The sequence below is a fragment of the Ctenopharyngodon idella genome, chromosome 11 (genome assembly GCF_019924925.1).
Source record: "Ctenopharyngodon idella isolate HZGC_01 chromosome 11, HZGC01, whole genome shotgun sequence".
NCBI lineage: Eukaryota > Metazoa > Chordata > Actinopteri > Cypriniformes > Xenocyprididae > Ctenopharyngodon > Ctenopharyngodon idella.
In genome coordinates, this window is record NC_067230.1 from 23,112,332 (window position 1) to 23,129,216 (window position 16,885).

Here is a 16,885-nt window from a genome sequence, read left to right on the forward strand (position 1 = left end):
GCCATCACTAAATAAGTCGTTATTTTGTTTTTTTTGGCGCACCAAAAATATTCTCGTCGCTTTATAATATTAATATTGAACCAATGTACTCACATGAACTGATTTAAATATGTTTTTATTACTTTTATGGATCTTGAGAGAGGAAATGTCATTACTCCCTATGTAGGCCTCACGGAACCATCGGATCTAAACAAAAATATCTTTATTTGTGTTCCGAAGATGAACGAAGGTCTTACGGGTGTAACACGGCACGAGGATGAGTAATTAATGACAGAATTTTCATTTTTGGTTGAACTAAACCTTTAACTGTGATTGGCTAGACAGTCATTTTCAAAACAACTATTAGACATTAGTCATCTTATTTTGATTCTTTTTGTCTCTCTCACTGTCATCTTGGTATTCTGTCTAATTACATCTTTATTATGTTATAATGTTATTTAACCTGAATGCATTACACATTGGCTTGGCTAGTCATCATGTGCAGACATGTTTTTTTTTTTTTTTTTTTTTTTTTGTACATGGACCCCACAATGCATCCTAATAGATTTCTTTTATGTTTTTCTGCACTTTTATGCTTGATTCAACAAAGAATAGAACAGCGCTTACTAATACCAGACTAACCTTGAAGTATAAATGAAACTACAAAGCCACAACTCAATTCATAAGGTGAATATTTGTGACATCGAGTGCTCAGCTATACAGATACAGAGAAAGAAATGGGGTCGCAGCGACCTTCGAGAGCACGCCGTGGAAGTTCAGAGCTTTGTCACAACAGTCATATATTCTCCTCACCACCCTACAAGGTCTTCATACGTAAATACACACAAAGTGCCTAGTTATTCTTCCTCATCATATTTACTGTTTTACTGTGGTGTTGAAGAGTTAAAAGATGCTTACCTGGTTACTTGTAAACCGTGTGGTTTTCCTTTGTCTGGCTCTATTAGTTTTGATCCATACAAACATCCACAATTCATTGACTCACTAACAGACAAATTAGAATGCAAAGTGATTCTCTAATGAGTATCTTTCTTTAACTGAATACTGCAAAAACATGTTTGAATATAACTATAGTGTAATAGTGATATAAATGGCAAAAACTGCAAAAGAGATATTTTTGAAAATTCCACACACGTGACGTCAACGAAATCTAGAGGCTGTTATTTTAAAACATAGGCCTACTACTAAATAAAGGACCTAAGAAATCAGTACAGTAACTTAAATTTTAGAAACATATATGCTATTGCCACCTACTTTGCTCTGCCAACGACAATTGTTATCAAGTCAAGTCTCCAAACAAATCACAATAGAGCTGTTTCACTCCTGAATGAATCAGCTAATTGAAAGAATCAGTTAAGTGAATCATTCACTGATGTATTTCACTTGTTTCATTCCTGAACGAACTGGTGTTTTTAAATAACTCACTCATAAAGACAGTCACTTGTCGCCACCTACTGCTGTGTAGATGTAACCTGCAGTGGTTTGGTAAACAATATTAAGGTAAGAAAAAAATGTCACCAACAATGGTTTCCTAATTATTATTTTTTTTATTTTCATAACTGTTTTGTATTTGTGCTTAGGTCTGTCATCACGTTGACATGTTTATCGAAATTTTACTGTTAGTAATGCAAAAAAATACATACCTGTCGATTATGTTATGGGAAATGTTAAGGAGTGTAACCATGTTCCATTATGTCATTGCATAACAAAAATGTACAATACTTTCTAATGTTCAAATATAGTTTACACTTTATAATAACTTTCATTAACAATACTAACCAAAATTGTTACATTATTTAATGCAAAACAGATCATTAGCTCATATATATTCAAATAGATAGTAATGAAACATTGAGATAATATATTATTTTTAGACATAATATATTATTTTTGCATCAAATATAATTACATTTTAACATATATATTAAATCCAAAGCATATATAAATGAATGCTTGTTAATGATTTCCTAATAATGAAAGTTATTATAAAGTGCCAACCAGAATCAAATAAACATTCATCAATGAATAAGGCTGCACATCACATAAAAGCAAGTAAACAAAAAACAAACAATCAGAACAAAGTTATAAAGCTCTTTCCCCAAATGGGAAAAACGTTGTCATCAACTTTGGATTCAGCGATGAGTTCAACTCAGAAGGCAAAAAGAGAGCTCTCATATATTGTACAAAAATAGCATGTGTAAAAAGGAATCAGTCATTTTCAAAATTTGTCCGTCCACAGCCGACTGCCACTCTTTCCAAGTTTGATAATTCTGTCCTGTTTTTTGCATTAGAGTTTATTTTCCATAAAACATCTCCAGAAGAAGTTCCTCCATGTTGACTGCTCCAATGACCGGTTTGAAGAAGAGACCGGCCACCACGTTGGCGTTGATGGATCTCAGCATGGAGAGAGCGAGGAAGAGTTTGGCGAATCTTGCACTGTCCCCGCGGTGAATCATTTTGACATATTCATTAAGCGCCTGGTTCGCCTCGCTCTGCAGGGCCTGGATGTAATGTTGACACTGCAGCCCTGCAACATCTAAGAACAAGAGATGGAAAGAGACTTGTTATATCCTGTACCAGAAACACCTTAATTACATGAAATTACCCTCGCTAAACAGATACATTTTAGTCAGCTGTATATTTGACTAATTCTCAAAATCATGAATTCAATTCTTTGAGAACAATTCTTTGTTTCTGAAACTTTGAATCAACTATTGTCATATATTTTAACTACTGACCTGTCAAGCACCCCAAAGTAAAAAAAAAAAAAAAAAATTAAGGAATGCTAGTAAAATATATATCATAATTTGGAATCTTATTGTGAACAAGTAAGAATCATTATGATTAAATTGACAAAATGTTATTTTTTGGACAAGGAGTATTATTTTTAGTTTGACTGGTCCCTTTAAATAATTTAACAAGTAAATATTATTTAGCATAATATAATAATGAGAATTATTAATAACAGTTAATAATCTATCTCTTAAATATGAATTTTAACATTAACATTTTTCTACTTATGTGTATTATTATTATTATACAGCTAAATTTTATGAATATTACTAATTACAGTGTGATTTAAACTATTAACTGTCCTAATTCAGTTATTTGTTATTATTATTATTACTATTATTTTTATGATGATGAATATTAATAATTACAGAGTGACTCATTAAAACTAGTTCATCTTAAAGGCAGTTAGAAAGTGTCCTAATTCAGGTGTGACTGCTGCATGTCTCACCTGGGTTGAATAGAATTGCCCCTTTCAAGTACGCGTACTCCTTAGTGCTTATGTCCAGTCCCCAGCATTTCCTCAGAAACATTTTAATACCCTGAACGTCGGTCAACGCCACTCCACTGTTATTACTCTGGTTGTCCTGCTTGTCCTGTCCGCTCGTTAAAATCCGCTGCAACATGCTGGGCTCCTGCGTCTCCGAAGTCTCGAAGTCGATCCTGTCCTGCGCCATGCCGAGTACCAGCAGCGGCGCCCAGCAGCTCCGCACCAGCGTGTGTTGGTCATCCACCGGCAGCTCCCGGAAACAAGGGACGTTCTTCACGAACTTCAGGGTCTTGACCAGGACCGCGGAGGCGGCTTTGCATGTGGTTTGTGGGGAGCGGAGAGACACCTTCCTCTTGGATCCGCACGCACACGCGCGCATGGACACGGCGAGTCTTGGGGTCCTCGGCTGGTTCCCAAGTTGCGCAGACTGACTGTCGTTCTTCAAAATGCTGTACAAGATGCTGTTCTGTCGTCTTTCGCTGCTGCAGTGGCAGCTGCTGTCAAAGTAAGCCATCCTCCTGGTGCTGCGGGGACAGTTATGTTTCGTTGCTGAAACTATGAGGAGCTTTACGCTTGGAGATGTCCATGCACGGTTGAGGTCTCTGTGTTACCATCCACCCAAATGCCAAATAGTTTAGAGTTTTTAAAGAGCACTGGACGCCTCCCACTGTCTCTCTCTGATGCACACATAGGGGGCGCTATAATCCCTATATATTTTGTATTTGCCACATCAGGTATTGCTTACTGTACATTATTGACAACAACTGTCCCCTCAGAAACAGTAAAACCTAAAAGATATATTGTGACACTTTTTCCAAGTCATCTCAATGGCAAAAAGTGTCCCAATGACCCTGAATTACACCCTACTACTACTACACATATAAATATTTCTTAAATATATACACGTGTGTGTGTATATGTATATATAGGTCATTGACGAATAAGGTTTTCAAAAGTGTAAAAAAAACATAATGGAGATATAATTAATTTTGAAGTTTTATTACATGTTATGAAAGAGATTATGTGGTTTTTGTAATCAATTAACACGGTTTTTGTCATTTTTTTTACAAGATGGACAAAATTTGCCACCAAAAAATTCATTCAGTTTAACCAATATTTCGGTTTTACCGACTAACGCTTTTGGTTATACCAAATGATGATATTTTCAAACAATGCTAACAGGCTGATATCTAGCTAGCTAGTTAGTTAGCTTGATAGCTAGCTAGCAAAAGCATTTTATATTTAGTACAAGTTTTTAAAATATTACAACATTTTCCATGTTTTATAGCAGTTGTACCGAATGACCTGATGTTTCGGGACATGCGTATGAGCAGGTGAAAACATTATTTTTTTAAAATAGTTAAGAGAGAGTTACTATGCTTCATGACCATGTGGTCCTTTGCAGGTGTCTGAATGATGTCACATCCTGTCACATGATATTGAGTGCATGACATGATCCAAAATGGTCTCTTTATATTGGTTACTCCGAATTACATCAATGAAATTTATTTTTCCGGACATTCCTTCATATAACAAAGCAACCACTTCTATGCAGAATTTTAATATCATTTTGAACTATGTTGATATATGATGTTATAAAATCATGCCAGAATAAAAAATATATACATTTATTACATTTTAAGATATTTTAATCACAAATGAAGCGGCTGTATTGGCCTTTGGACGGTTAAACGAATGACCTTTTGACACTTCAAATCTTTAAAATACCTTTATATGTAGCAAAATATAATTAAAACATTTTGGATTCAGTAAAAGAGATCTAGTTGTACCACCTTACATATTTTGGATATTATATCTTTGTTTTTTATTATTATTAAGGCCTTTGGACAAAAAAAATGACCCATCACGTCATTGACCCATAAACATAAATATACACAGTACACACATATATATTATGTAAACATAAACTTTTATTTTAGATTAGATGTGATATATATACACACATACAAACATAATGTTAAACAGCTAATCATGATTCATCTCTTATTTGATCCCTTTTGACTTATAATATTCATAAATGATATCCAATGAAAGCGAGAAGGGAAAACAATCACAATAAAAAAGCTCACGGGGCCATTCAATCACTTTTTCCTAAATATAACAATACAGTATCGATTCTGAGGTGATTGTTGTTGCTGAAGTAAAAGCTTTATTAAAGTGCAACGGTACAAGAAAATGACTAGCCCGTTTCCAGACTGCATTACCAAAGATTTGTAGGCTATAGGATGCCAGTGCTTTGCCTGAAGGTATTTATCTATTCATTTCTGAGAACTATGAGAGGTGATAGTAGGTGCTCCCTCCTAGTTTGGCATCTGTCCCAGTCTAGCCTTGTCTGGTTTGACAGTTTTACAGTAGCATGATGTGTGTGTGTGTGTGTGTGTGTGTGTGTCCACTTTACTCCAAAGATCCTGTGATAATTTATTATTTTTGTTTTGTTACTAAAGTCCAGGGTTATCTGTATTATGCACTGTTTACAGGGTTTGTCTGAGGCAGACGGGGGTGTACTGATGTCATTGCTCTCCTGAAGAATATAAAAGCATATTGATTTGCAGCCTGTATGGAAAGTCATATCAAGGCGCCACTCCTGATGTTGAATAGCCGAAGGACAAGTCCATGGTAGAAGTGATGAAAGCATTAGAATATTGTACGGTAAGAGACAACTCGCACAATTGATCTATTTGAAAAAAAGAAATGTTTTTTACCATTTACATCAAGGCCAATGTCAAATAAACAGCCTTCACATCCTCCTCTAACACCTGTCCCCCTCCCCCCAATGAAGCAACACACACATGCACATGTACTCACACGCAATTTTAGATCCAGCCTGGCATCTGTTCAAGGTCAGCAGGTCTAACCGCCAGTTTGTGCAAATGTTCTTCTCCTACCTGTCCTCATCTGTGAAACCGGGACTGTAATTGGATGAAGGCTCTTAGTTATGTTCTGTTTGGCGAGTTTGAGGGCCAAAGCTTACGTCAACAACATCCCCAGCTTGTCTTTCAGTTACTGTAGGACTAACATCTGAGTTGGTCCAGATAATGACATAATCACAAGGCTAGTGTTTACATGTCTCTGTTTAATTTTAGAGTCGTCAAGGATGATATAATGCTGTAACATACTAGTACTTAAAGACCGTGGGACTGTTGTCTGAGCTTACAATGCGATGAGATTGCATTGATTTTTGAAATTCATCCTCAAGTGCAGAATATAATTATTGTAATGGTCTTTTACCAGCCAGAATTATGTTATATTCATATGGTTTATATACACATAGCATTTTAGTACTTCATCTTGTTCACTTGTGCAGAGATTTTCATTATTCATAAACTGAGAACATTTAAACTGCTGAATGTTGATCCTTCGGTTGCTGTGCAAAGCTTGTTCTCTCTGAGTTTAGTGTTAATGTAAACATGACTTTAACCCCTAAAGTGACTAGCCTTCAACTTTTTAGCAAACATTGATTAAACCAGCCTACTAATGTAAGGCTGGGTACTTCACCACTGGCAAAATGGGCTTTCAATAAAACTTAGCTGCCTATATAGTAGAAAGGCGGAAACATTTTTTAAATATGTGATACCTGACAAGAGAAAACAGAGAAAGAAGGCTGTTGTCTTCCCTTTTGCCAGGTAGAAAAACTTCAACACCCATAATGCACTGGGCATGTTGCCATCCAAGGCAACTCCCACCAGTATGCTATGGATACACTTACAAGAGTCAAATACTGCCTTGCTTTAGTAGGAAATACTTTTTAGCAAACTTTTAATCATAATGATGTCGACTTGTATTGTTCCCGGATCCAAGAATTCAAAGAGCAAATGGGAGTGAGTTACTTTTGGTTTCCAGCGAAGGATCCAGCACGTTGTAGGCAACGGCTAAAGGCGGCAAAGTATAGTAAATATAGAGAGAATGCCGCGACGGAAAATCTGAAAAACCTCCATGTTTGTAGTCAACGTTTCAAACTGGATGACCACGAGCAAAGTGTTTTAGGCCAAACGGAGGGGAAAAACTGAAAGAAACTTTGTGTCAGTTCTGCCCAGAAGCAAAACACTGTCACATACAGGTAAGAAAGCTGTTGCCAAAATGTTCTAATTTTATCATAATGCTGTTTAAAAGTACAATAAAATTTTCAGTGATAAACCTACTCTAACAATAGCTGTTCTGTTAATAACCCTCTGTCGATCCGACTGTCTGTAGGCAGGTATATAAAAGTGTGGAAGTATGAACAGTTTTAACGAAAGCCCTGGAATTGTCCAGTTTCCACGTTTTGCATCATCCAGTGGATTTTTGCTGGAGAACGAGTAAAAATTGTTCATTTACATATACTACCAACATACAATACAAAGTGGGTTGGAAATCTGTGAGGTTAAACTTTGATTGCTAAATTAACAACAAAAATGTGGTAAGGCATAGAACATTTATTACATTCTTTAGTAAATGTGGAAGTGATAAAATGACAGACTGCAAAGTGTTCTTTAACTTTATTTTAATTTTTACATTTAAAAAAAAAAAAATTAAGTCAGCTAAGAGGTCAAACTATGGAAGTTTGTTTCTGCCACAGAATAAAAAATAAAAAGGTATTTGCAACTTTGTTTTTATCTCTCAATTAAGACTTTTTTCCTCACAATTGCAAGTTTATATCTCACAATTCTGACTTTTTCCTCAGAATTGCGATAAATATTATCAGATATAAACTCGCAATCGTGCAAGATATAAACTTACAATTCTGAGAAGCCTGAATTGTGAGATATAAACTCGCAATTGTGAGAAAAACATCAAAATTTTGAGATATAAACTTGCAATCATCAAAGCATATGTAAATGACTTAATTTTTCATTACTGCATATGCAGTACACTTCAAATTGAAGACTGACCATTTGAAGAAGTGTCCTGCTTGTGTTTGAATTTTCGATTTTATCAAAAGCCAGAGTTACTGCATTTCCAATCATGGCTCCCTTCATTGCAAGGTCATGGTCATGCTGGATGATTTGTGGCATGTGCGTGTGTATGTGTGTGTCTGTGTGACCACATCTGCGCTTGTGCTTGTTTCTGCTTTTTAGACTTTAGACTAATTTCATGGACTGATATCCATGGATTATGATGTCGATAAACATTTGCGATTTTCATATGTTAAAACCAACAAGTTCATAATGTTGTTTATCAGTTTTTTAATTACTGTCGCTTGGTTAACAGAAACTTCTATTAGACCCATCATTACTGAAAAATAGGAGAAAAGACAAAAAAAGAAGCATTCAGGAACTCTTATTTTCACTGTTTCAGAACTTCATCTCCACCATTTCAGCATTATTGAGTGCATCAACAAACATAAAAACTCATCTTTTGCATTTGAATTACGTTTTTGAGTTAGTCTCTAATGTAAATTCAACTACATGTTTGTTGAGTTTAGAATTATGTAATACTATAATTTTTTTTTTTAATATTTTGATTTTAATGTGTGGGAAGTATTTATGTATTTTTACATTAATATTTTTTAACATTATTTTTCAAATGTAAAGATGTTTTCATGGTCAGTGATTTATGCATGCAGTCTGTACAGAGAGTACTAATGTCTAATGTACTAATGTCTTAAGCGTCTTTGGTAACTAAATCCAGTCTCAGCATAAATCATCCTCCCTTTACTGACATGCATAAACGAAACACAGAAACAGCCCACCAGGTTGTCATGACCCAATGAGAATAAGAATTTGGCTCAACTTCTCAACAGCAACCTTGAAGAGTATGAAAAAGTCCTTTATTCTGCTTTCTTTATCCTTCTTCTATCGTTTTTCCTCTGTTTGCAAAACTGTAGTCTTTTTTCAATACTCTAGTAGTAGTAGTAGTAGTAGTAGTCGCTTTGTACAATTTTGATTGTTAAAATAATAAATGATACGACATAAACAGTGTAGCCTTGTGTCCTTTCATAGACAATGAAAAGGAAAGAAGTAAGACCAAGTTCATTTTTAAAACACAGAAAACTTTTTGGCCGTTGGAGTCGATAGCCTTGTTGGCAGCGCTCCGACATATAGCCCAATTCCCTTTAAGGCGAGTCATTTCACTTGGCGGCCATCTTTGAAACGCCTCTCAGACCACGGACAGCTATTTCAGTCATGCAAGTACAATACCTCTTTAAATGAGGAATTCTCCAAAGCTGCTCACCAAGCTTACGATTAAATTTCATATTTGAAATCCCCACTGAAATCTGACTACTGTCTCATAAATTTTGTTTCTCAAAAAAAAAAAAAAAAATTTCAGGCTAGACCAGCCAATGCGCATGTGTAGTCATAAGCATGTATTTCAGAACACTGAGGCTGCATTCGAAATCGCATACTTCTCTACTATATAGTAGGAGAAAAACAGTATGTGACAAAAGAAGTATGTCCGAATTCACAGTACTCATAAAGAGTAGGCAACGGGACAGGATTTGTGAATGGCAGTGAAGCGACGCAACTGATGCTGGTAGGTTACATGATAAATTGACAACATGGAGAATGTAGTATGTCTAGACTACATTAATACTTCACACATTCATACAATATAGAACATACCTTTTTAGCGGTCACAAAGTAATTACTTATTCAAAATAAGTACCTACTCAAGAGAGTATGAGTTTTCAGACACAGCCTGACTGTTTCTACCCGGAATGTCTAAAGGCAGCTGCAGTGATGCAATGACTTTACCAATTGGTGACTGGCTCTTTTATTTAGAAGGCGGAACTTATTCCACTATATTGCGTTTTGCACTTTCAACCATTCATAGTAATATGAGTGCACTGTCTTTGTATATCTAAAGTCTCTGATATAATGCAACTGAGTTCGAATTCAAGTTTGAATCCTGGCTGATCCCATGTCCCTTGTTTTCTTGTCTGATCTGCTGTCCTATCAAATGAAGTGACGAAAGGCCAAAATATATATATATATAAAAAAGAAAAAGAAAAGAACTTTCTGGGCAAACTGTTCTTGTTGCCTTGTTGTGTTATGAGAAGTTCTGTCTGTTACTATAGTAACTACCTCGAATTTCTTCCTGCCTGCCTCTATGACTTTACCCATAAAGTGATATGGCCTTGTGTCGAAGAGAGATACAAATTGAATACTCCTTTTCTCAAGGGCTTCTGTCATTCTGTCTGAGGCTCTACGAGGTATGGGAGAGGAAATTCATTTGACACACTGCTGTGCGTGCTTACAAGCGAGGGTGTGTGTGCAACAAAAGCCCTTAAACAAAGAAAGTTTTTTTTTATTAAAAACAACTGCTTTATTGATGTGAGGGCTAGAGAGTTCATTCACTAATCATGCATTTGCATGTGCTGTATTTGTACGTAAAATCTATGTACAAACATTTTAACAGAAATCATTAGCAGAAAAATGAATTCTAAATTTAATTTTAAATATCTGTTATTAGAAATGGACTTTACAACAGTATGTATTGTTTCTCGGTAACAATAAATAAATAAAAATATCAGCTTGTATCAAATGCACAGCTGATAAATGAGGGCTGAAACGCAATCAAGTCTTTAGGCCTAAAAAAAAAAACACTATAGAGTGGTGCAGGGACGACGTCAAAACCCAGAAGACTAATTCGTCCCTGGTTCCCTCAAGATTTTCCAATAGGTTTTTATAAAGGGGTTTTTCAATTTATGAGTAAAATAAGGTCTGTGGTAAACTTAAGTTGACAATACGTAGATGTTTTGTTCTACAACGTAATTTACACATACTTACACCCCAAACTGTCTGATCTAGTTACTTATAGAAACATACAATTTCAAAAATAAACATAACTGCTTCACAATTCACATTTCGATATGTTTAAGTAATTTATGTTGTACAACAAAACATTATACAAGTATACAAGTATAATACAAGTATAGTCAAGGTATATTTACCACAGACCTTATCTTACTCATAAATTGAAAAACCCATAAGAAAATCTTGAGGGAACCACTGATGAATTAGTCTTTAGGTTCTGACGTCATCCCTGCACCACTCTATGGCTGCGTCTGAAATCGCATACTCTCTTGAGTAGGTACTTAACCCTAACCCTAACCCTAACTTTTTAATAATTACTTCACAGCCGCTAAAAAAGTATGCTCTATATATCATGAATGTGTGTATGAAAGTAATCCGGACGTACTACATTCGCGCCATGCTGTCATTATCATGTGAAAATTTCTAACGTAAATTTTCAGGGAAAAATGTTATTTTAAGATGAAGACTGAAACAGTTTTGGTTGTGACGTTGAAGTCATGCAACCATGGTGTACTTCATTTATAGCCTACGATTAGCTTTTTACTTGTGGTGATTGATTATATTTAGGCCCTGGGTATACTTTGTTTTTTACCCAGGTGTTCGACACATTCATAGTTTTGAGCAATCTATCGCCACGACTTACAACCCATGTAAATATATTTGTATTCTTTCATGCTAGAGTTGTACAAATGAGTATATTTTCTTACCTCTTTGCACAATCTGTCGTCTATATAGGCCTCTATTGTCACTGTAGCTTGCATGCGTTCCGGTCTGTTCTGTTTATGCAGGTTTTCTTTGACTACCTTGTGAATCGACACCCCCCAGGGCACTGTTGCCACCTTGTGGATAAACTAATTACTGCAAAAAATAATTAAATGGGCATGTGCGACCTGCGTGTACAAAGTACCGCCAGTTACAAAAATCCAGCGGTGCACGTACAGTACGCATACTCTTCTGATGACAAAATTCACGTCACACACACTGTACTCTGACCCTCGCATACGCATAAAAAGTGAAGTATACTTTGGGCTTTAGGCTTCAAAAATCATGAAAGTTGTGTTCATTTGTGAGACATGATGAACAAAATGTGTAAGAATCATAAACTTCTTTTATTCACAGAGCTTGTTATTTCCAATAATCCAAAAGCCAATTGGAAAAACCCTATTAGGTTTTTATTAGGTGATACTAACATCCGGATGCCCTACATCAATACTTCAGCACTCTGTAATGTAATTTCTGAAATATTTTAAAACCTTTATTCAGCAGTGAGAAGAAAAAAAATGTAAAATGTTTAGATTTCTAGCCTTTGGATAATCAAGACTTTGGGGATGTTTGGTCATTGGCAAAACTAAATACACTATCACTATTACCTCATGTCAACCAACAAGCACATTTGTGGAGGAGTGATTATTTGGCCTTGTTTTGCAGCCAGAGGATCCAGTCACCTTGTAGTCATCAATTGGACCATGATCTCATCTTCATACAGAGAAAAGTGAGGTCACCTACAGCTGAAGTAGCAATTGTGAGATGCAACAGGACAATGACCGAAAGTGCACAAGCAAATTACCTCAATTTCTGGAACAGAATAGAGTGAAGGTTTTCAAATGACCATGTCAAAGTCCAAATCTCAAATCCACTGATATGTGGTATGAATGGCTGTCCTCAAATATCAATGAACTGAAGCAATTTGTAAACAAAAGTGGGCTAACACATTTAGAGATAGCTAGATAAATGATTACGTCACATTATTTTTTAAAAATCCCATGACATCAAAATTTAGTTTTGTGGCTTTTAGTCCATTGCTGTGTTCGAAATCGCCCCCTATACCCTCATTCCCTATTCCCTACATTACTCCACTAATATAGTCCACTAGAAGGAGTGAATGAAATGAGTGAGTGAATTCGGACACTGAGTGCACCAGAAGGGCTGCCGATTTCGCATAGTGTGTGCTGTTGTTTTTGAAATGTAGCAAACTGTCAGCTCCAGTAGTAATGAATATTTATGTTGTACTAGCATGTTTGAACCTTCCAAACGATTTAATGATCAATTAAAAAGGAATTTATACCTGTATGATAATGCTGGACCAGCGCGGTTTGGAAAATGAATGGATGATTGATTCAGCTGCGGGCGCCATCTCCTGGCGAGACGCGGGAATTCATTCAGCGCGCGACTCTCACAGTGCATTATGGGTATTTTCTAGCCGTTGAGCGTGCATCGGTTGTACACTCGTTATTGCGGTGCATTGTGGGATTGAATGAGTGCACTCAACATCGTCCACTATGGTTTCGGACACCACTACAAATGGCTGTCCCCTCAAATAGTGCCCTATTTAAGGGTATAGGGGGCGATTTCGGACACAGCCCATGTGTCAGCTCTGAGGCCATAAAAGGTGCCCAAATTCACTTTTAGTATATCCATGCATTTAAAGGTCCCCTATTATTTTTTAAGATGTAATTTAAGTCTCAAGGGTCCTCAGACTGTGTCTGTGAAGTTTAATCTCGAAATACCTCACAGATCATTTATAAATCCATGTTGTAAATACCCATTTCTGACAACAGTCAAGAACAGCCTGTTTTCATGCATGTGCCTTTAAATGCAAATGAGCAGCTGTGCCCCGCCCCCTCTCTACGATCACAGTTCCTGCCTCAATCGGATTCTTTGCCAAATATTAAGATATCTGCTTGGTTTTGATTATCATCTATATCGCGAACTCTCTCACGGATAGCACAGTTCTTCTTTCATCATTAAAGTTTATTATTTCCACGCGTTTTAAAGCTATATCAGTTTAAACATCTAATGGATCGTTTTCTGAGCGCACTTATCTGAAGCACACGCACACAGACAGCTGACTGTTAGACGTTAAGTCTCGTGAGTAACTTCTCTTTCACATTTTTTGTTTTGTTTAAACTGTCAGATACACACAAGTTTCTGTCAAAAACACACATAGTTCACATAAACAGTCAGTTATGTCTGTGAAAGTAAATAGCAGGCAACGTTACAGAAGTCGTGTGTGCATATTAGATCTGTGGCGCATTCCCTTCAAAAATAAAACTAATTCACTGCGTTTAGCGGCTCAGATGACAGTAAATTAAGACTATGTTCACTCTTACATCCAACAACAAAACATCTCAATTACTTACCAGACATTGTTGTCGCTACAGCTGCTCGACCGTGGAGAAAATGGCGGACAGCATACAACTTGCTCAGAGCCGTTAAATACTATTAATACTATAAATATTTTTCAACGGCTCTGAACTTGCTGAGGGCGGAAACCATGGTAATATAGGACTGTCAATCAGCGGCCGTGGGCGGGGCATGCATAATGTGACGTCACATAACTCAGAGAATCAAAACCGCTTGTCTAATGAGACTGCTTTGGTTTAATGGGGATTTAAAAAAAGGAGTGGGTGGATTTTTATCATTGTGGGGTGGTTGTGTTCACATACTGCTAACACACATTTATATCCAAACACCTTGTAAAAGTGGATTTAGCATAATAGGTGACCTTTTCTATTCCAGGAAACAGACCAAAAATAGTGATGACTCATCCTGCACTATGTAAGATTTTTACCAATCAAATGCTTTCTAGAATGTCCCTCCCCCTTATAACACTTGTAAACAACTAGCAACATAACTACAGCATATTGCCTAAAGAGAGACAAGCCCTTCAATATGTCAGTCTTTGTGTTTTTATAGTAATACTTTCACACAAGAAAACTGCACAGTTCACATATAATTTGTACATGTTGGCTAACTTGTTGTTAAACAAGTTATAACATAGTTGAATCTGTTGTGTACCATAATTTTATTAATGGTGCTTCGATATAATCCAGGGTATTTACAGCTGTGAACATGTGAAAATGACAGGCTGTATAAATTATTCTGTGTCTTTGCTATGCAGGAATAATGAACTCCCTTGTCAGTTTAGACAAAGTATAAGTTAAAGTGGTCAGATATGCTGTAGCATACATGCCATGGCCATTTCAAGGCCATAGTTTTACAAGATATTAAAATGTCACTTCCTGATTCTGAAACACTCTGCTCCATAAGCCACATGATTTAGGCCTGTATGCATCTTTTTTATGTACACAATTCATATTTCTTTTATTCATATTTCTTTCTACAATTCATTTTTTTACTGTTTGTATCACTTGTGTTACAGATTGTTTGAAACTGTTTTCTTTAGCCAGTGAACAAGGAGTTGAAAATGAAAACCCGGGTTAGAAACCCTGGAGTGATTATAGGATATTTAGAGCAGAGAAATTGCTGTAGCTATAGCTCCGCACACTCAAAACTTTATTCCAGTCTGTGCTTTGGTTGATATGGAACCACATTTCTGCCACATAAGAAGAAAATCATGCTTTTGTAATTGTAAATCATAATTATGGCACAAAAATCCTAATCTCATAATTTCGATTTTTTTTTTTTTTTTATCTCATAATTATGACTTAGTATGTCATAATTTAAACATTTTATGGCACAATTAAGATTTACCAAAAAATGATTGTTTTCATAAGCAGCTGAAATGGGCTGCTTGCCGCTTTTTATTCAACTTTAAAGTCAACGCACCTCGTATATGCAACGCAGCGTCTCGCATTTAAATAAGGGATAGGCTAATGTACATACAGCTGGTTATCTCAGAATAAACCTGGACAGGGTGATCAGGAGGGTCTTGTATCAGCCTGAAGGGGTTTATTCTGAGATAACAACCGGCTGGACGTACATTATCCCGCTTATTACATGGCTACTTGCCACATAAGTAAATAATTAGGCACAAAATATTGATCTGAGTCTAAATATTTTATTAGCTCTTTAAACGTAAGCTTCCACTGAGAGAGCAATTGCTAGCGCAGCAAGTTTAAACTAGACGGACATTTAAGGGGGTGGGGGGGGGGGGTCTAATGCTATTTCATGCATTCTGACTTATTTACACTGTTAATAAGTGCTAAACATGGCTAAACATGGCCAAAGTTTCAAAAACGAGTTGGATGTATGACGGAGTATTTCTGTGCCAAAAATACTCTTCAGATTGCTCACAAACTTCGGACATTTTTTTTTTCCGAGTATGGCCCTTTATTAGGTAATAAAGGTCGGAATTCCTTGTACGGACACTTCTCCCTGAAGAGCGTGCACACACACATCGACCAGAGCGAGAGAGCAAGAGCACGCCCATCAACGCGCTTCGTTCGGCTTTACAGAAGTCATCGGCAGCCCTGCACAGGACTTGCTTTTTTAGTTAAACTGCTGAAAATAACGGGTGTTTTGTCACTGTAATATTACTTTGTTTAAATACATTTGTTTAGCTGACCACTGATAGCTTGCAGACGATCGCGCAAAAGCTGCGCGTGCTCGTCACTCTTTAGCTCCACTCACACGGCACGCCTCCAGGCACTCAGCTGTTTTCGGAAAGACTCGGTACAGCGTATGTATCTTTTATAAATATGATACAACTAAAGACTTTTCGGAGATATGAAGGATGCACCACTACTCTATAGGTACTCGAGATTAACATGAGATTGGCAGAAACTGTGTGTGATACCCCCCTTTAAGGGATACGGTACAGTCACAATAGACCAATCAGAATCAGGTATTCCACAGAGCCGTGTAATAAAATGCAATAACGCATTCTTTATGGAACTTTATGGAACTATACATCTGTTAAATAAAAATGATGTACTGATACAGGTTCTTTTTTATGCTTCTCCCAATGAATAGAGATACAACTTCATACAATCTCATTTAAAAAAAAAAAAAAACATACAGTAGATTGTCGGTCTCCTTCCGTCATTACCCTCCTTCTGTCATTACCCTCAGCAAATAAATAAACTGCAGCCCTTCACTGTTTGTCTTGGCT

At 36.5% G+C, this 16,885-nt stretch overlaps 1 protein-coding gene and 1 long non-coding RNA gene across 2 annotated transcripts; both read right to left on the bottom strand.

The window, feature by feature from the left end:
- Positions 1-1,524: 1,524 nt before the first annotated feature.
- On the bottom strand, positions 1,525-3,912 carry nr0b1 (nuclear receptor subfamily 0, group B, member 1). Its single transcript, XM_051913307.1, has 2 exons — positions 3,239-3,912; positions 1,525-2,533 (listed from the first exon to the last, which is right to left on the bottom strand). Exons 1-2 carry the CDS (start codon positions 3,789-3,791, stop codon positions 2,292-2,294), a joined length of 795 nt encoding a protein of 264 aa, XP_051769267.1. The 5' UTR covers positions 3,792-3,912; the 3' UTR covers positions 1,525-2,291.
- Positions 3,913-5,374: 1,462 nt separating this feature from the next.
- LOC127522943 (uncharacterized) lies at positions 5,375-14,267 on the bottom strand. The gene is made up of 3 exons (XR_007932782.1): positions 14,172-14,267; positions 6,104-6,207; positions 5,375-5,972 (listed from the first exon to the last, which is right to left on the bottom strand). It is a non-coding gene; the product is annotated as an uncharacterized LOC127522943 (long non-coding RNA).
- Positions 14,268-16,885: the final 2,618 nt, after the last annotated feature.